Genomic DNA, 20,343 nt, shown 5'->3' with positions numbered 1-20,343 from the left:
AAATCTTTAACCAGGAAATGGGAGTAAGACAGTTTTTTGTTTTTGTTTTTTTCCTCTGAAATAAATAAAATACTATAGTAAGTGTCTGGGGATGGCTCATGGAGACAGCAGGTGAAAGTGCTTGCTGCCAACCAAATCTGGCCACCTAAGTTTGATCCCTGGGTCCCACATGGTAGAATGTAAGAATTGATCTCTCCCATGTCCTATTACCTACAAATGTGTACTGTGGCACATGTGGTGTACACACACACACACACACACACAGAGCGCTTTTTTTTTTTTTAATTTAAAGATAATACTATAGTAAATGGACATATTTGGGTAAATAGGAAAAAAAATTTAAAATATATGTTTACCTATTCTTAGCTGGATGTAGTTATACATGTCTACATCTCTTTAATATTAGTCCTTGGGAGACAGAGGCAGGCAAATTCTTGTGAATTTGAGGCCAGCTTAGTCTACATAGCAAATTCCAGGATAACTAAGGCTATGTAAAAAGATAGCCTCCCCCACCAAAAAGTTAAAAAAGAATTATTTTTTTAACATTTTTTAGATGTAAATATGTTATCATTTGTAGAATTAAATACTAGTGTGCTCTGGCTCTTTGTTCTCAAGAAGCTTTGGAAATTATAAGAATCTAGTTGTGTTGTTTTAATTATTTGATTTTTATTGTTTGAATTCATATTTATTTCACCTATATAATTATAAGTTGTGATAATTTGGTTTCATAGTGAAATGTTGGTTCTTCTTACCTTCTTTGTATTTTGTGATGAAGCTTTATGGAAGACAGTGGCACATTTGTCCTCAGTTTGTGCCTTATGAATGAATGATGGTGAATGTAGTCAGAGCCAGTGCTGTATTTGAATCTCCTGTGTGGAGTATTTTATTTCTGTTGTTTGGCTGTGTCAGAATATTGTAGCAGGATCTGTTTATGGAGCATGCTTTAATGAGAGTAAGATATTATGGATTGTTCCTTTTGACTGGACTTTTGTTCTATAACAGGATAGTAAATTTGTTTTTTACATAGTCTTCAAGCTAATTCAGGCAGGACAACAGTATTTCCTTCCTAGGAGTGCCGTGTAGATCGATAAGCACTCAATAAGCAAGTAATAAGTGCATTACTGAATATATGAAAAAATGAGAATATTTTCCATATGACTGACTTTTAATTAAGCGAAGCATAAGGTAGATATAGAAAATGGCAACAAAAGAATTCTTCAGCAAATTCAATAAACTATTCAGAACTCAGTTTATAAAGTAATGTGATCAATGAAAATAAGTGAAAGCCATAATCCTTATTGTGAAACTTATGTGTAATTAACAATATGTTCTAATGTCCCAAAAGTAAAAGAAATGCCACATATTTTAGAGATAATATTTCAGAAATCAAATTGAAAAATATTTCAGTCAGCCTGAAAGCATTTCTAGAGATCTATGGGAAGAAAGTTAACTGTACCTCCAAAATAAGAAAATCTGAAATAACAAATCAAGAAGTTTTGAAAAATACGTAATGCATTGTAATAGTAAAATACTCAGTGACAGAAATTTGATTCAAACAAATACTTAAAGTTTCCCTGGCATCACTGGGTAGTGAAATGTGTCTTTATGATTCTGCATGATGCCAAAATCTTAGTTACACATTTGGTTATTCCTATTTAATATACAGTTTATACTTTCTGTACTACTTATTAGCTACTGATACTTTCTTTATTGAGAGAAATAATTGCCTATTTAATATATCATAGTTGAGCTATTCCTTTTTATCAAAAGAACCCTTCTTAAGCAAACCTTTGAGCACAACCTCAGTATATAAAACTAGTAAATTCAGAGCTGTTTGAGAGGAAATTTATGGGTTTGGTGGTCTGTGTTAGTATGATTCTTGTTGCTTGGATAAGATCATAGCTACAAAAGGAGAATTGATTTATCTGGGCTTATAAGCTCCAAGGTTTTAGTTTCTGTTAAGTTGGCTCTTGATGTTTTGAGACCAGAATATTCATGGTAGGGAATGTGCACTCGCCTCTTTGTGACTAGGAGAGAAAAGGAGCTGGGATCTCAGTGTCTTGTACCCACCCCCCACCCCAGAGCATGTTGCAAAGCAAAGCTTTTTTAATGAAGGGTAAGAGCTACACTTACCTGCGGATTTAGATTGCAGTCATGAATTACGCTTTTTTAGTAAAGTGGCAGTAGTAGGTTGTCCTCTTAAGATCCATGACCACACTAGCTTTGTGTAGTTGACTAGATTTCTAGTGCTAGGCGTGATTGTCCTCTTGTTGAGTGCACCTGAAGTCCACTTTGACAGCCGTTGGCTACTAACAAGATAGGAGTACCACCATTGTACCCTTAGGGATGTCTTGCGATGTTGGTTGTTGTAGTCCGTAGATGTCACTGCTGGCTGCTTCTGTGCCTTGGCAGCTTGCATAGCATCTTCCAATACTATGAAGATAATCCCATTTCCTAAAAGAAAGGGCTAGCTATTCTACCAATATAGCATGAAAGTAGCCATGTATGATATACAAAACAAATATGTGTGGCTATGTTTCAGTAAAACTTGATTAATAAAATACTCGGTAGATAGTGCTTTTTGACTCTAGGTCATTTGCTGTTCCTCCTTACACATTCAGCTATCCTTTTAAAATATGTCAGCTCTTAAGTTGGGTTTTGTTTTGGTTTTTTTTTTTTTTTTTTTTTTTTGATTATTCAAAACAGGGTTTCTCTGTGTGGCTTTGCACCTTTCCTGGAACTTGCTCTGTAGCCCAGGCTGGCCTCAAACCCACAGTGATCTGCCTGCCTCTGCCTCCCGAGTGCTAGGATTAAAGGCGTGCGCCACCACCGCCCGGCTGCTCTTAAGTTTTTAAGCCTACAATTTTCCAGTGAAACCATCTCTTACATAGAAGAACTATCAAAGACTTTTCTTTTTCACCATGTTCCTCAAGATGAGAACACTCCTGAGGCATTAAATTAAAAATTGCCATGTGTAGGAATAAGAGGAAAATGTATATTGTGAAATAATTCTAGGAGTGTCTCCTACAAGTTTGCTGTCATGGTATTGCTTCTTCTGTATGATACCAATCTCATTCAGTGTGGTTTAGCTGTAGGTAGAACACAGCTTGATTTTTATTAGTTCAGTGTTAATTTGCTTAAACAAAATAAAGTGTACAACTCTTAGTTACACTCAAACACATTTTTAATCTCTTGCATAGTTTCTCTACTTAGGTTTTAGTGGTTTTTTTTTTTTTAGTTCATTTTCCATGCATGTAATATAATATAAAGGCTATTGTTATTAGACCACTTGTTGGTGGGAAGACCGTAGGTGAGTAAAAGAATGAAATGACTACTTTCAAGAAGGGAGACCTTTCCTTGGGGGATGCTCCTGTATGCCAGCAGTGAGGAAGTGAAAGGAAAGATTAAGAATTCAAGATCAGACTTCACTACATAGTAAGTTAGAAACCAGCCTGGCTACATGTCTAAAAGAAATAGAATGAGTGATAGAGACAAAGTAAGAGAGAGAATAAGTGTGAGTGAATGATTGAATATTAATGAGACTATTCTTAGGTTATTTAGAAGTGTAATGTCCAATTCATGGAAGTAATTATGGCTGTCATGAAAGCAGTTAGCTTTCTGGAGCCTCAGTACTACTTAATCTTACTTAGTTACTACTGTTACCCTAAGTCTAGGAGTTTAAGACTGTTGAGCACATTTTAACTTGCTGTATGTACTGTTTATAAGATAACTTATTTTGAAAGGGGAAGAAACCTCAAGAGTTTATAGTTTGGTGTCTATAAGGATAGTTTTAGAGAGTTTTGTGAAGACTATACATTTTGCTTTAGTCTCCAGCTCTACATCAGTGATTTGGAAAAGTTAAATAACTGTTGCTAGGTCTGCTGCTTTTCTAGAATAAGGTTTTAATGCTAGAGAATAAAATCTTTGTACAGACGTCGTTTCCTTGTATTTTAAGATACTATTAATGCTGTTCCACACTTTTCTCAGAGATTGGCCGTAGGAGAACTAACTGAAAATGGTCTTACATTAGAAGAATGGTTGCCTTCAACGTGGATTACAGATACACTTCCCAGAAGATGTCCATTTGTACCACAAATGGGTGATGAGGTACTTCTAAACTTTAAAATTTTTTAAATTACCTATGTTTTTTCAAGTAGTAACCTCAGTATCTTTTATAGCTCTTGAAACACACTTCTAGAAGATTGCAGTAGGTTCCTAAAAAAAATGTGTCAGTATTGCAAAAATACAACCAAGGATGTAGTGATGATATTCATCAGGACTCCTATAAATATGTGATAATTTAGATAGTATGACAGAATAGAGACTTCACTGCCATGTTTAAACTGGCATATTTTAACAAAGGATTTAATTGCTGTTTTTCATTTATTTTTGTTTTAAGGTTTCTTGCTACTCTTATAGTTTTTTTTAAGTTTTTCGAGATGTTCTTTTTTTTTTTTTTTTTTTTTTTTTTTTTTTTTTTTTTTTTTTTTTTTTTTTTTTTTTTTATTAATTTATTTTGCAATACAATTCAGTTCTACATATCAGCCACGGATTCCCTTGTTCTCCCCCCTCCCGTCCCCCTCACCTTCCCCCCAACCCCCCCCCATTCCCATCTCCTCCAGGGCAAAGCCTTCCCCACAGACTGAGGTCAACCTGGTAGACTCAGTCCAGGTAGGTCTAGTCCCCTCCTCCCAGGCCGAGCCAAACAATCCTGCATAGGCCCCAGGTTTCAAACAGCCAACTCATGCAATGAGCACAAGATCTGGTCCCACTGCCTGGGTGCCTCCCAAACAGATCAAGCCAATCAACTGTCTCATCCATTCAGAGGGCCTGATCCAGTGGGGACCCCTCAGCCATTGGTTCATAGTTCATGTGTTTCCATTCATTTGGCTATTTGTCCCTGTGCTTTATCCAACCTTGGTCTCAACAATTCTCGCTCATATAAACCCTCCTCATTCTCGCTAATTGGACTCCCAGAGATCCACCCGGGGCCTAGTCATGGATCTCTGCATCCAGATCCCTCAGTAGTTGGATGAGGTTTCCAGCACAACAATTAGGGTGTTTGGCCATCCCATCACCAGAGTAGGTCAGTTCAGGCTGTCTCTCGACCTCTGCCAGCAGTCTGTTGTGTGGGTATCTTTGTGGATTTCTGTGGGCCTCTCTAGCACTTTGCTTCTTCCTATTCTCATGTGGTCTTTATTTACCATGGTCTCCTATTCCTTGTTCTCCCTCTCTGTTGTTGATCCAGCTGGGATCTCCCGCTCCCCCAAGCTCTCTTTCCCTCAACCCTCGCCTTTCATTACCCCCACTCATGTCCAGGCTGTTCATGTAGATCTCATTCCATTTCTCTGTCATTGGGTGATCCCTGTGTCTTTCTTGGGGTCCTGTTTTCCAGGTAGCCTCCCTGGTGATGTGAGTAGCAGACAAGTCATCCTTGTTTCATGTCTAGTATCCTGCTATGAGTGAGTACATACCATGTTTGTCTTTCTGAGTCTGGGTTACCTCACTCAGAGAGATGTTCTTATGAGTACTATTTATATGTTTCTGCCCTTCCCCCAAATCCTGTTTCTCACCTTCCTCAAATTCATGACCTTTTTCTTTATTTTTTTTGTGTGTGTGTGTGTGTGTGTGTGTGTGTGTACCTAAATAAGTATGTGTACATGCAGCCTGCTGGGTCCATTTAGTGTTGAATATGTGTACTTGTTTAGGATTGACTACTACCAAGGGACTTGTCCCTGTAGAATACCGATACTCCCTCTTTAAGCAGCCATTAATTTCCTGTAGCTCTTCATCTATGGGTAGGGCCTTTTGAGATTTCTTCCATCTACATTCTTTTGTATTTCTAAATAAAAATGCATAGATTTTTCCTAATCTAGAGAGAAATGTATAGCATATTAAAAGAAAAAGATTTTATACCTTGTTTCCATTTAATTTTATGAAAAAGAATTTCATTTACTCACATTGATTATTTACCTGTCCTCAAAGCCATTAATCTTAAAAGTAAGAAACCCATTTAGACTATACTTAAGAATTTGAAGCCAGGTGGTAGTTGTGCATGCCCTTAATCCCAGCACTCGGGAGGCAGAGGCAGGGGAATCTCTGTGAGTTCGAGACCAGCCTGGTCTACAGAGTGAGTTCCAGGACAGGCTCCAAAGCTACACAGAGAAATTCTGTCTTGGGGGCTGGGGATAGAGTGGAAAAAAAAAAGAATTTGAGATTAATTTAAGACTATCAGAATTTCTCAGGATAATATCTTCTCATTTTTATACATATTGAAGAGATGATACCTAGCATCCAACAGACTAACTGTAAAAGTACTTAAAATAGAGGCTTCCTTTTTCAAAGCACAGTAATTGATATTATAAAGTAGGCATTAACAATTTTACAATGGAAATAAGTGGAAGAGTGAATCTAAAGAAAACTCTGGGATGATTTATTTAATGATCCTTCTTGCCTCAACAACTTTTGGAGATTAGACTGTTACTATACCTTTACAATGATACTTCTTACCAAATTATGTAGCATCAAAATAACATGGCAAGACTTTCAGGATGGCCACAGCTCTTTGTTTTCTATTTAGATGGTCTTTTCAGTTGTGGGGCTTGAGCCTTCATCACCCCGTCTGAGTCTGAAATCAGTGTCTTACTTAACACTGCTCACTCTAGTGACTCTTCAAGCAACAGGAGCAGTAAAATATAGAATGAAAATATGTAGGATAGTGACTATTGAAAATATTACTGATCATTTAAACACAGTTTAAATAAGCTTTTCTGGACTCGATTTGGCTTAGCAATTCCAGGTTCAATTCTCAGCATTGACATAGCAGCTCACAACCTTCTGTACCTCCAGTCCTAGGAACTCTGATGCTCTCTTCTGAGCTCTGCAGACACTAGTAGGCTTGCAAGTGGCGCGCATATATATAGCCAAAACTCCTAAATCTTAAAAAAAAAAAAAAAAAAAAAAGTAAACTAATGTTTCTACTTTTATTAATGAGCAAAATATGTAGTGGCAGACTGTTCAAATACCTGTTCTGCAGGACAGCTGCTAGGAATCACTTAAGTTTCATCTTGAAATAGAGATGCATATACATGTTTGTGCACTCAAGAGTTAGCACATTAAGGATCAAACTAGATAAAACATACATGAAAATACATGTTCAGTTTCAAAGTTTTCTGCATATGTATAAACACATGATTTAAAAAATAAAAACAAAAGAATATGACCATATAGTTTAAGCCCCTGGTTATAAATGACTTCATTTTTTTTTTTTTTTTTTTTTTTTTTTTTGTTGTTGTTGTTGTTTTCGAGACAGGGTTTCTCTGTGCAGTTTTGGTGCCTGTCCTGGATTTCACTCTGTAGACCAGGCTGGCCTCAAACTCACAGAGATCTGCCTGGCTCTGCCTTCCAAGTACTGGGATTAAAGGTGTGTGCCACCGCCGCCCGGCATAAATGACTTTCTTATACCACATGGATTAACTTATTTTGAATCCAGAAATGAAATAATGAAGTAAAAACAAAAAAGCTATACATCTTAATTTTGTGAGTATATATGCAAAAGAGTTTTTAATTAGAATACTTAAGTTTTGATTGTCTTTAGACAACTTGAGGAATAACATTTAAAAATTTAGTATTAGAATTTCTGTGTAATGTCTAAATTAGATTTTCAATGTTAGTGTTGTTTTGCACCTTTAGTTTTGATTTTTATTTATTTATTTTAGGTATATTATTTCAGACAAGGACATGAAGCATATGTTGAAATGGCCCGGAAAAATAAAATTTATAGTATCAATCCTAAAAAACAGCCATGGCATAAAATGGAACTAAGGGTATGTATGATATTGACATATTTCTTCATGTAAAGAATACATTTTGAATTATGAAGGAAGTTCTATGGTTTACTCTTTGGACTGTAAGAAACTGTATGATGCCGGAGAAATAGTTCAATGGAAAATGCTTCCATGAAAATGTGGGGACCAGCGTTCAGCTCCTCAGCACCCCTGAAGTGTAGTGGGGTGGTGCCTTTTGTTTGTGCCATTCCATCTTAGTTCAGCGCTTGGTTGGCACAGGCAGGGACTTACTTAGGCAAGCTGTTTAGACTATAGCCAGAATGGCAAGTTACAGGGTCAATAAGAGACTTCCTGTCTCTAAATAAAACAGATCGTATTCAAGAAAAACCCCAGCATCCACCTCTGGCCTGCATAAGCACACAGTTTATTCCGTAGAGATAATTCTTGTTTTCTGTATTGTAGGAACAAGAACTGATGAAGATTGTTGGTATCAAGTATGAAGTGGGATTGCCTACCCTTTGCTGCCTTAAGCTTGCTTTTCTAGATCCTGATACTGGTAAACTGACCGGTGGATCATTTACCATGAAGTAAGGACTGATACCAAGGCAGTGCTTTGATAGTACTGGAGTATTTTTCAAGATTGAAATAAATTTGAACATACCTTAGATATTTTTAGGTGTGTGACCTAATCAGTCTGTTTCTATTTATAATAGATACCATGATATGCCTGACGTTATAGATTTCCTAGTCTTGAGACAACAATTTGATGACGCAAAATATAGGCGGTGGAATATAGGTGGGTAACTGATTTAGAAGTCCTAGGTATTCTGTATATCTTCCCCTTTCCTTTATAAATAATTCACTATTTTTCGTAGTTAGGGGAGCCTTTTTTTTATAAATTGTAAATGTGCCAATAGTAAAGTGCCATTTTTAAGTTTTGAAAAAGAAAATACTTTAATCTACTTGATGTTTAAATTTCAAAACGAAACATGTTCTGTTCCATTTGGTTAACCATTACAAGATTATTTTAGAATTTTTCCTTTTAGCTGTTTTATGTGTTAAATTAATTATTTATCCGAGCATATTAGTAATAAAAATCGTGTTTGAGGACAAAAGATGATATAATAGCATGAGTTAAAATTTTGAACTTGAATTTTGAACATTAAACTGATTTTATTGTTCATAGCTGTCTGGAATTGTAAAATCATAGGTTACCACACTTTTAAGCTATTTTATTTAAATTATGCAAATGGGAATGTTACTCATTGATTAGTTCTTAATTTCAAACAAACCATTGTTTGCTCTCTTGGAGGGGATTGTAGTAGATGTATAAATGGCATGGTTTAACAAATTGTTTAAATTGGTATATCAGTATTTTTTTTTTTGGTGCTCCTAAACAACTGGCAGGTTGTTTTTCTTGATTGATCTGGTAAAACTTAGCGTAAGTGGAAGAAGAAAGAGGACAGGAGCATGAATAAAAAGAAACTCTAATGACACACATATTAAATACCCAGAGTGAAAGGGGTATTTCGTTTGCTTACCTAAAAGAGAGGAAAGGAGTAAAACAGAAGAGAACTATGACATCTTCTTAAGAAACCAGAGTTCAGCACAGGGAAGATGTACAGCAGTCTCTAGGAAGTAGGAATCCAGAAGACATTATCACCAAGAAGGAAATCTTCAGAAAAGGGTTGAGTTCACATTATCCAAAAAAAAAAATTTGTAAAAAACTATATTGAAAAGTGCTTTATACTACTTGTATTATAGAAAGATACTTTAAATGCATAGAAAAACAAACATGAAAATTGAAGCAGTTCAAATTATTTGAGGAAAAGGAATTGCAAGAAACAAATTTGTAATCTTATTTGAATAGTAGCAAACAGTATTTACAGTCAAAGATGAAACCAATCTAGAATCAATGTAGCACACATTTCTTTTACATACAGTTGTATTGAAGTAAAGTAATATTGTGTCACAAACTGGTAGGTAAGTCAGATATCTTGAATGAATAAATAGGCATCAGAGCATTTTCATGTAGATCTTTAAATATTTTATATTAGTAGATTATTATGTCTTCTACAATCAGTATCTAGTTGGTCTTTTATTTATGCATTTGTCTTATCTTCAGCCACTTCAGATCACCAGGAATGTTTTATGGTTGACTCTGGCTGGTACTCATTATTGTTAACCTAACAGGACTGTCCATTGTGGTTAGATTCATACACAGTATCTGACTCTTCATATAGCAAAGCTTGTCAGTCTCAGGAGAGCCCTAAGAAATTGGTCTGTTAAGTTCACATTTCTGTAATGTTCTTATAGATTTAAAGAATTATATTAGTACTAAGTTTTATAAAACAGCTTTTCTCTATGTTCACTATTCCTAATACACGTTTGAGAAACAATGACAAGACTTAATAGTGCATCATGCTTGAATCTAAATTTGGATCTAACTCTCCCAGTCAAAATTATATAGATTATAATTTTGCAAAATATTTTGTTTTAATTAAAATTCTAAAAGAATTCTAGTTTAAAAGATCTGTTAACTTTTTTTTATTTTAACTATTTTTTTATTAATCTTTTTTTTAAAAATTCATTTTACATACCAACCCCATTTCCTTTTCTGTCCCCTCCTCTACCCCTCATCCACCTCCCCCGACCACCCCCATCCACTCCTCAGAAAGGATAAGGCCTCCCATGGGGAGTCAACAAGGCCTGGAATGCTCAGTTAGGCAGGACCAAACCATCCTCCCACCCCACCCCCAGCCCCCAGCATCTAGGCTGAGCAAGGCATCCCACCATATGAAATGAGTTTCAAAAAGCCAGCTCATGCACCAGGGATAGATCCTGGTCCCGTTACCAGGGGTCCCACAAACAGACCAGGCTACAATACTGTTACCCACATGCAGAAAAGTCCTAGTTTGGTCCTATGCAGGCTCCCCAGCAGTCAGTTTGTCCATGTGCTCCCCCAAATTCAGGTCATCTATGTCTGTGGGTTTCCCTGTCATGATCTTGATCCCCCTTGCTCCTATAATCCCTCTACCCTGTCTTCAACTGTAATCCTGTAGCTCGGCCCGGTGCTTGGGTGTGGATCTCTGCATCTGCTTCCATCAGTTACTGTATGAGGGCTCTATGATGATGGTTAGGGTATTCACCAATCTGAATACAGGGGAATGCCAGTTCGGCACCCTCTCTACTATTGCTAAGGTTCTTAGCCCTCATTTTAGCTATTTTATTTTATTCATGTCTACATAAACATTTAAGTCAATTTTTTTTTTTTTTTTTTTTTTTTTGGTTTTTCGAGACAGGGTTTCTCTGTGTAGCTTTGCACCTTTCCTGGAACTCACTTGGTAGTCCAGGCTGGCCTCGAACTCACAGAGATCCGCCTGGCTCTGCCTCCCGAGTGCTGGGATTAAAGGCGTGTGCCACCACCGCCCGGCTTAAGTCAATTTTAAAAAAAAAAAAAAGAGAAAATACCTTTTTTGAAAATAGTAACTAACTGATTAGTTGGCAACTTAATTCATTATTCCTTAATTGTATGTTAAAAATGAAAAAGTATCTTAGTAGAAGACACCATTTAAACTGTTCTACTATAAATAATATAATTATTATTGAGTATATGAAGACAAAAACCAATTAATATATTTAGTTACATGAATATTTTTATTTGAACCTATATATTTTATACTTTTGGCTGTGCTAACAGGAGAAAACTTAGTACTGTGACAGCCACAGAAGAGAAAAACACTACACAAAGGAAAAGAGTACCTTGCCGTATGAGAACAGGAAGCTGAAAAAATTGTCATTAAAAACAGTGACCCTTGTAGCTTATTAAAGTATTTATTACAAGCAATTTTGGTGCTATAACCATAGCAATTGGATGGGGAATAGATAAAAGGCATGCTTTCTTTTTCTACAAAGACTGGCAGTGTTCACTGTTGTTTCTTTTTGTTGTGGCCCTTTAGAAAGGAAAGGGAGAGTGAATGTGTAGTACAGTGTAAGCATGATAGAGACAAAGGGGGCAAGCTGAATTTTTTATGATTTTGCTTTTAATATGAAGTCTTGATTGTTATTTGGGGGAAATAATAGGAAGTAAAAAATTAAAAATAAGATATAAATAGTTTTAATCAGTAGTAACCCAAAGTATACATATGTGAAGTTTAGACATAGTCCTAATGGTGACTTTTAAATGCTCGTAAAAATGATTAAGACAAAAGGGAAAGCTTCATTACTGCTGAGATCTAAGAAATTGTATAAGTCACATATTTTGTATGTGTGATGATTTTTCTGACTTATTTTTGGAATATATAGATCATCTTCTGTCTTGTGAAACATCCAGTTTAAGAACCTTAGAGAGTTATACTTTAGGAAAAGGTAGTTAACCAAAGCAACAGTACATGCCCATATGATAAGATATATGGCTTTTGTTCTTCTACAGGTGACCGCTTCAGATCAGTCATAGATGATGCCTGGTGGTTTGGAACAATTGAAAGTCAAGAGCCTCTTCAACCTGAGTATCCTGATAGTTTGTTTCAGTGTTACAATGTTTGGTAAGAAATTACGGCTGTATTTTGAATTAGACTAGGTTTTGAAATTTTTTCCTCTATCAGTAAAGGAGTAAAAATACCTCTTTTAATACTGAAACAATTACTTGTTTAAAGTGATTTTACTTTTCATTTTTTTAATGGAATAATTTTCCTTTCTTAAAGCTGGGACAATGGAGATACAGAAAAGATGAGTCCTTGGGATATGGAACTAATACCTAATAATGGTAAGTGTATGTTAGGTTCATTGCTTATATCTTGTGGAATTAGAATTAGTTGATGTTGGGGTGTGAGAGAGAGAGAGAGAGACAGAGAGTGACTGACTGACTGACTGACTGACTGTGATGTATATGGGCACATATGTAATGGCACTTTGATAAAAGTCAGAGGATAACTTGCAGGAGTTGATTCTCTCCCACCTTGTGTAGCTAGGATTTTACTTGCGCTGTTAGGTTTTGTGGGAGGCACCAGTGCCCTCGGAGCTGTCCCTTCAACCCTGGAGTTGGTTGTTGGTTTTTTTTTTTTTTCAATAGGAAAACTGGTTTACTGCTGGAGGTCGATCCCCACACTCAAGAGGCAAAGGCAGGAGGTTTACCGAGTATGTTCAAGCCTAGCTAGGGCTGCATAGTAAGAACCTGACTCACAAAACAAAACAAAAACCAAACTTGATACCTGTTAAGGTTATTGTGACTAACCAATATAAAGTATATAATTAGACCAAGTTTAGCAGTGAACATGTTTGACAGTTCTTCCCTATCTGGAACCTCTGTCTTAAAGAAGAGATTGAAATTAATATATTAGAACAAATAGAGAAGTGTTTAATTATTTATCCTTTAAATTGATTATTTGGGGAGGGGGTTCAGAGACATTTTTGTAACAGTAGCAGATAGTCCTTAAGAGGTGAGGCTTTTTAGTGGAAGTATCAACAGGACCTTGTCGTGCTACTTTGTATGTGCTCTTGACTAGTTTCCAAGACTCAAAATCACTTTCTTGGTACTCATTCTTTGCTTTCTAAACAAGTGCCTTCTTATTCTTTCAGAATTACAGTCCATTATATGTGACAGATGTTGAGTGATCAATGGCTAGGGGCATTACAATTAGTAACAGTAACCATCACCTTACATATAGCCTAGGAAAGTTGGGATTGGGGAGTTAGCCCTGGGAAAAGTGAGTATGACGTGCTTCTTATTCTGGAAAAGAGTGAATGACTGAAGCATCGTAATTAAGTTTTTTTAAAAGTAGGACATAGTTATGCATGCCTAAAAAGGGGTATAAGTAGTATATTGTAGATTATAAATGATTTATTTGTATATTAGAATCTTTTAGGTCCTGTGCTTGGATTTTTAAATGGTGTACCTGTATCATCAGATATTTTTTTAAAAAAACAAAAAAAAAATCTCATTTTTAACATAATAGAAATAAACCTTTGTAAATGGTATTTCTGAGTAGTTAATGTACCCTAAAAAATTACTAGAGAGATCTCTCAAGTTTCAAGGCCAGATTCATCTACTTAGTGACTTGCTAGCCAGTTAGGGCTACATAGTGAAATCCTATCTCAAAAACAAAACAACAGGACTGGAAAAGATAGTTGAGCAGTTGAGCAGTAAAGCACTGGCCTTTCTTCCAGAGGACTCAAGTTTGGTTCCCAGCTCCCACATAGCAACTCACTGCCATCTATAAATCTTCTTGTAGGCAATCTGACCCTGTTTTCTGGTCTCTGTAAGCATCAAGCATACACTTGGTACATAGACATACATTTGGGCAAAACACCCAAACATATAAAATAAGTAAATATGTAAACTTTTAAATTTTTTTGGTGTTCTAACTTGCTGCATGTGGTTATTGTGAATATTAAATAGGAAGTGAACTCAGCCAGAAAACCTTAGAAATGAAAAAACTTTTCATGTTGATAATATTGGTTTAAAATTAGTTCATTTAGTACCAGTAATAAACATTTTCATTACACTGCTCAAGTAGAAGTACTAAAGGATAGAAAATGTAAAGATATCCATTTATAACCATGCCATTTGGCCTCTTTGGTTTGTCTTTGTGAGTTTAAATTTCATGTTTGAATTTGAAGTGATTTGGTTGTTGTCATCTCAGATTCGCCTGATAAAGAAATGAAATTGGCTTTCTAGTACTGTGACTATTTTTAAAAAAAGAATTAGTAATACTAATTACCTATTTAAATACGTCTTCATGTGTTTATTGAAGTCTCTTGGCGCTGGTGAGGATTTTTTCTTTTGTTCTATTTGGGTACACGTGCTTAGGCACATATAGTTATTTTGATTGTATACAATGTTTGGTTTCTGTTACAGTCTAGTTCAAAGGAAGTAATACTACCTGGTGCATTTGTAGAATCAGCCTCAAGACTGCTTGGAATTTTCTTAGGTACAATGTTAAAGATTTAAGCTTGTGAAAAGCATTTCTTTACAAATGGAAGACCTAAGATTTTCCTTTTGGAATTCATAGTTCTCTTTGTTCCTGTAGTAGAAATGTTGAGGCTTTGATTAAAATATTCTTAAAATTTTCATCAGTTTATTATCACTGTGTGTATTTTGTTAAAGTAAATAATGGCAGTTGGATGATGAAATGGATAAGATAATTGAAATTTGTTTTGTAGAAGTATTTTCTCTTCCAGATATAACTTGACTAGTTATAGTACACTTTAGGTGTAAGTAATCATGTTGTTTTAAATGTGATGTCTTTTTTTAAGAATACATTTTATTTGCATTTAAAATTCGTCCATTATGAAAACGGTGGGTTTTTTTTTTGTTTGTTTGTTTTTGTAATATCAATTATTTCTAAAGGAAAAACTCACCAGTAATTACTAAAGATGTTCATTGATGTGTTTTTCTATCTGCATTTCAGCTGTATTTCCAGAAGAATTGGGTACCAGTGTTCCTTTGACTGATGTTGAATGTAGGTCACTAATCTATAAGCCTCTTGATGGAGAATGGGGAGCCAATCCCAGGGATGAAGAATGTGAAAGAATTGTTGGAGGAATAAATCAGTTGATGACTCTAGGTAAATAATAGCATGTCAGTATAGAAAATCCATCTAAGTTACATGAACTTCCTGTAGCTAAATTTCATGAGTCCATCATAAATGCCACAGGGTCTTCCACAAACCAGTTTGTAAAGCCTTCATGCACTCCACTGACTTGATAGGAACTGGAGGAGGAAGGTGATCAGAAGTTGAATTTAATTATTTGGATAGCTGTGCTTGTTTTGTCCTGGCTTTCCAAGTCTTTGTGAAGGGGAAGAACATGGGATATGGGCTGATTTTCCTGGTTTGTGAAAATGAAAGTCACCAGTGACATAAAACTTGCTTTTGAACTCTGGGCTTTCAAGGAGATTGTTGTAATTTAAACAACAATCTAGTAGTGCAGAATCAACTTCAAAGGACATAGGGAGAAATTAAGAGTAAGAACTGAAGACACTGGGCATATTGTTGTGTATTCAAATCTAGAAATTTTGTTTTTGTTTTTTTCCCCTCTTCTTATGTTGCTGAGGGTCAGACTGAGGGCCTTGCTCATGGTAGGCGAATGCTGTACTACCGAGCTGTATACCCAGCCCCACAGTCTAATAAAATGGTAACTTTATAAAAGTCATCTTATAAATGCCATCTTAAATAGTTTTATCTACTTTAGGTTTAAAAAAGTTTAAAAATAAAATGATCTTAACTTGTATTCTAGTTTTTGCTCTATTTCCCTTGTGCTGATAAACTGATAATATTTTTATCTATTTTTTTCTTCATCCTAATGTACCAGTGAATTTCAAAATACAAAAAATAGATTTATAACCTTATGTATTTTAGATATTGCTTCAGCATTTGTGGCCCCTGTGGATCTGCAAGCTTATCCCATGTATTGCACTGTGGTGGCATATCCAACGGATCTAAGTACAATTAAACAAAGACTGGAAAACAGGTTTTACAGGTTAGAGCCATTTGATGTTGCTGATAACAAAAGAACTCTAAAGGATCCTTTCATCTAGTTAGTTACTAACAATCTATGGCAGTTTCTCAGTTTTATCTGTACACAGATGGAAATGAACCCCATAGTGGTCAAGTTAAAATATAAAATATGAATCATCAACTTTTGAGAGTTTCCTACAGTGTTGATGCTGCTTGTTTATGGGATTATGAATGAATACTTTATTCTTTCATTGGCATTTTATAAATCAAGCCAAAGACTTCATTCCTCCTAGTATATTTAATAGATTTTCTGTAAGTCTCTTGTTTATTGCACTTTGAATGCCTATGAAAATACAATTAGAAAGGATTCACAAAAGTTTTTATAGTTTTTGCTTAAGCTTTTATGGTTAATTTGCTTCTGTGGGATAATGTTTTTTGGTTGCCAGTGAATTCTTTAGTTTTTTTTGAGACATGGTCTTACTGTGTAGCCTTTGGTGTCCTGGAACTTGCCATGTAGACCATGCTGGCCTCAAAGCCACCTATCTGCCACTGCCTCCCAAGTGCTGGGGTTAAAGGCTGCCTAAGATATTTACAGAAATATGTTTAAATCTATAGTTTGGAATGAAATGGTGTTTTTAAGTTTATTTTTCTTAGTGTCTATGGCTTAATAGGCCAACACTTCAGTGTGCATAATAATTGCATTAAAACCTTTTTATGATCAGTTTTACATTTTTGCAGCGCTTTATTCTTTTTCTAAGTTTAAGAAAGTTTTTATTCATACCCTATACTGATGTTTTTCTGCATAGAGTGTAGCTTTGGTTCTCTGACTGCTGTGAGTTCTATCCTTGGATAGAGCACTGCCATGTCCAACACTACTCTGTCCTTACTGACTAACATAAGCCCTAATAGCAGCAGTGTTACTGACATGTGAGTTAGAAAAGTCATTCTTCTTATCTGCCCTATGTATCTCCTGGTGGGTGAGAACCATTTGAGCAAAGTAAAATAGAATTCAACTTGGTTTGAAAGATGATCTTATTGGTGTTAAGTCCACTCGCTGTTGTATCATTATTGGTAATTCTTCATAGACAAAGAGATGAGCAAATTCCGTATGATAAGTTCTTTGCCACCCTATCTTCAAGGCTTCCACTATCAGGTGCAGAAGTTGAGAAGAATGAATGGAGACTATTAACTGTATTCCTCGACCTGGAATTGTCAAGGCTTAGGAGAGTTTATACATAGTGCTACAGGATAGAACAAAACATGGGAGGACGTGAGAGAGATTCACTGGTTGTTGGATTACAGCTTGCAAAAGGAGTTAGCATTTCCAACTATTGTTAATAAACTTCCTCATGGACACACTGCTAAAAAACATGCCGATTGCTAAAGTGTAATTTAATTTCAAGATACAGTATGCCTTAAATAGGCTTCTTTGGTGTTAATCTAGCCTTATAACCAGTTTGCAATAAAAAGGAACTTGTGCATGTGTAAATAGAAATCATTTATTTTCCATCCTGCTAATACATTTAAAAATCTGAGTTATGTACTTATTTGACAGAATGTTTTCAAATGATATTATACTGTTAAAAGGTTTGTTTGTTTTTTTTTTTTTTAACTTGTGTATTTTTACAGTTTGTTTTTCTTCTGATGCCGTTCATTCCTTGGTAAAACTACTATAAGTTTTGTCCACTAGTCATTTAATACCTTATTTTATGTTTAAATGCACAGAAGTAGCTACAGTTGTATGGTTTTGCAACTGTAATTGCTTCTGTTCACAAATCAGTAAGATTAACTGTTATACAATTGTTTTGTGTTCTCAGAAAGTGTCTTTAGATTTTCCTTTACTTTTAGAAATAAAATTATGAAGCCCCAGAATTTGTTTTACATTGCCAAACGTTCAAAAACACTTCCTAGTTAAGTTTCTTGCAGATTCTCATCATCATCTTTTTATGTTTTATTAGCAATCTGTTGTTTACCTTTCTTCTTCACATTTTAATTACTATTAGTATAATTAAAATGGTTTCCTTTCTGTATGGAAATGAGAGGAGGAAGTTATACCATACATTTCAGAAATGAGTAAAACAAAAAACTATTAAACTTATTCATCTTCTGCCACTTTTCCTGTAGATATCCCCCTTTCCAAAAATCAGCATTGTTAATTTGGTATGTCTTATTCCAGACATTTTCTACACAATAAATTTTTCTCTCAATGAGTGCATTTGAACCTTACTATAATTGTTATTTTAGATATAGATTTTTAAGATGTAATATGTTTAAGAGTGAAATTAAAAAGTCAGATGTCATAATTTTAAATTGTGCACACATTTATAAATATGAGATTAAGATTTCTGTATTTTTTTAAGGCGTGTTTCATCCCTAATGTGGGAAGTTCGATATATAGAACATAATACACGAACGTTTAATGAGCCAGGAAGCCCAATTGTGAAATCTGCTAAATTTGTTACCGATCTTCTTCTGCATTTTATAAAGTAAGTTATACATGATTCAGTATAATAGTTGTAATAATTAATGATGTGATTTTTAAAATGTATACTTTAAAGTATAAGGTGCTAAAATGTAAACTGCAATCATCTTTTAAATAGGTGATATTGTCACATAAGCATAGTTCCTCTTTTAAAATAGAAAGCATACTTTTCATCCCAGCACCTGGGAGTTAGAAATAGTGAACCTATGTGAGTTTGAGGCCAGAATAGTCAACTATAGAGTTCCAGGCCAGCTAGAGCTACATAGTAAGTAAGGCCCTATCTCAGAAAAAAAAAGAAAGAAAGAAAATCACTTCCGACAGTTAGTCAGAAAATTACAATATATTCCATACGTCTTCATAGATGCCTTTACCTTCATGAATGTGCATGTACCACACACATGCAGTACCCACAGAAGGCAGAAGAGGGTGGTAAATGTTCTGGAGCTGGAGTGACAAGTGGTTTTCAGGTGCCCTGTGAGCATTGAGAACCAAACAGGGGTTTTCTACAAGATCAATAAATGCTCCTGACTACTGAACTTGCTCTCTAGCCCCAGTCCAGCTTTTGACATTAATAATCACAGTAAAGATTTACTGAACATGGAATAGTTTTTCCTTCATTGTTTTTTTTCGAACCATGTATAATCTTACAGGTGGTAGAGGTTATTATCTGATATTCTCAGTTGAGGAAATTTGCCTTAACTAAATTAAATTGCACATACAGATGAATGTTTGCCATTTGATTTGAGAACTTTGCATTTTAACATCATACGTATTTATTCTGTCAAGTTTATTAACAAAGTATTAGGCTGTGCAGCAAGGTACTAAATTTGAATTTCCAAGATTGAAGTTATCCCAGCTATTGGGGGAGCTGAGGCAGGCTTGGGAATGGCCTAGGCAACATTAAGACATTATTATTTCTTATTTATTGTTTTGGGTCTTGTTCTCACTTGGAGATCTGCCTGCCTTTGCTTCCAAAGGTTAGGATTAAAGGGGTGAACTACCATGCCCACCTCAGGAGACAGCTCAAAAAAAAAAAAAAGGTTCATTCACAAAGTTTGTATTCTACTCATCAATTCCATACATTAGCAAGGGTAGTAACTACCATTGAAAGTTTGTATTCTATTCATCATTTCCATATATTAGTAAGGGTAGTAACAACCATTGAAAGTTTGTATTCTGCTCATCAGTTCCATACATTAGTAAGGGTAGTAACTACCATTTAAAGCAGAAACACTTCCTCCCTTACTCAGCTGTCATGTGTCCTTAGAATGAATTGAACAGGTAATACTGTATTTTAAATGCCCACAAGGCTATAACCAGTTTTTTATTTGTATATATTAGAGGAAATATTCAGGCTTTTAAGCCAGTGTGGTTCTTAACCTGTAAGGTCATGTCCCATTTGTGTGTGTGTGTGTGGGATCATATCAGATATCCTGTATATCAGATATTTGCATTATGATTCATAACTAGAAAAATTACAGTTAAGAAGTAGTAATAAAATATTTTTATGGTTGGGTGGTCACCACCATATAAGGAACTTGTATTAAAGAGTTACAGCATTAGGAAGGTTTAGAACCACTGTTTTAAGCAAATCTTTCTGAACATAACCTTAGGATTC

The 20,343-nt window shown here is 35.2% G+C and overlaps 1 protein-coding gene across 4 annotated transcripts in view; it reads left to right on the top strand.

Moving 5' to 3' along the window:
• The window catches only part of Phip (pleckstrin homology domain interacting protein), a 125,143-nt gene that overhangs the window by 85,105 nt on the left and 19,695 nt on the right, over positions 1 to 20,343 (top strand). For all 4 annotated transcript variants that reach the window (XM_052715311.1, XM_052715304.1, XM_052715321.1 and 1 more), the window contains 9 exons: positions 3,988 to 4,107; positions 7,719 to 7,826; positions 8,250 to 8,374; positions 8,501 to 8,583; positions 12,220 to 12,331; positions 12,491 to 12,552; positions 15,197 to 15,352; positions 16,145 to 16,265; positions 18,604 to 18,729. In XM_052715311.1, coding sequence (XP_052571271.1) covers positions 3,988 to 4,107; positions 7,719 to 7,826; positions 8,250 to 8,374; positions 8,501 to 8,583; positions 12,220 to 12,331; positions 12,491 to 12,552; positions 15,197 to 15,352; positions 16,145 to 16,265; positions 18,604 to 18,729 — 1,013 coding nt within the window. The remainder of the gene's footprint in view (positions 1 to 3,987; positions 4,108 to 7,718; positions 7,827 to 8,249; positions 8,375 to 8,500; positions 8,584 to 12,219; positions 12,332 to 12,490; positions 12,553 to 15,196; positions 15,353 to 16,144; positions 16,266 to 18,603; positions 18,730 to 20,343) is intronic.

This window comes from Peromyscus californicus, unplaced genomic scaffold, assembly GCF_007827085.1.
Source record: "Peromyscus californicus insignis strain IS unplaced genomic scaffold, ASM782708v3 Scaffold_11__1_contigs__length_118956290, whole genome shotgun sequence".
NCBI classification, from domain to species: domain Eukaryota; kingdom Metazoa; phylum Chordata; class Mammalia; order Rodentia; family Cricetidae; genus Peromyscus; species Peromyscus californicus.
The sequence above is the reverse complement of the archived record's forward strand: the minus strand, read 5'-3'. Positions and strand labels throughout refer to the sequence as shown.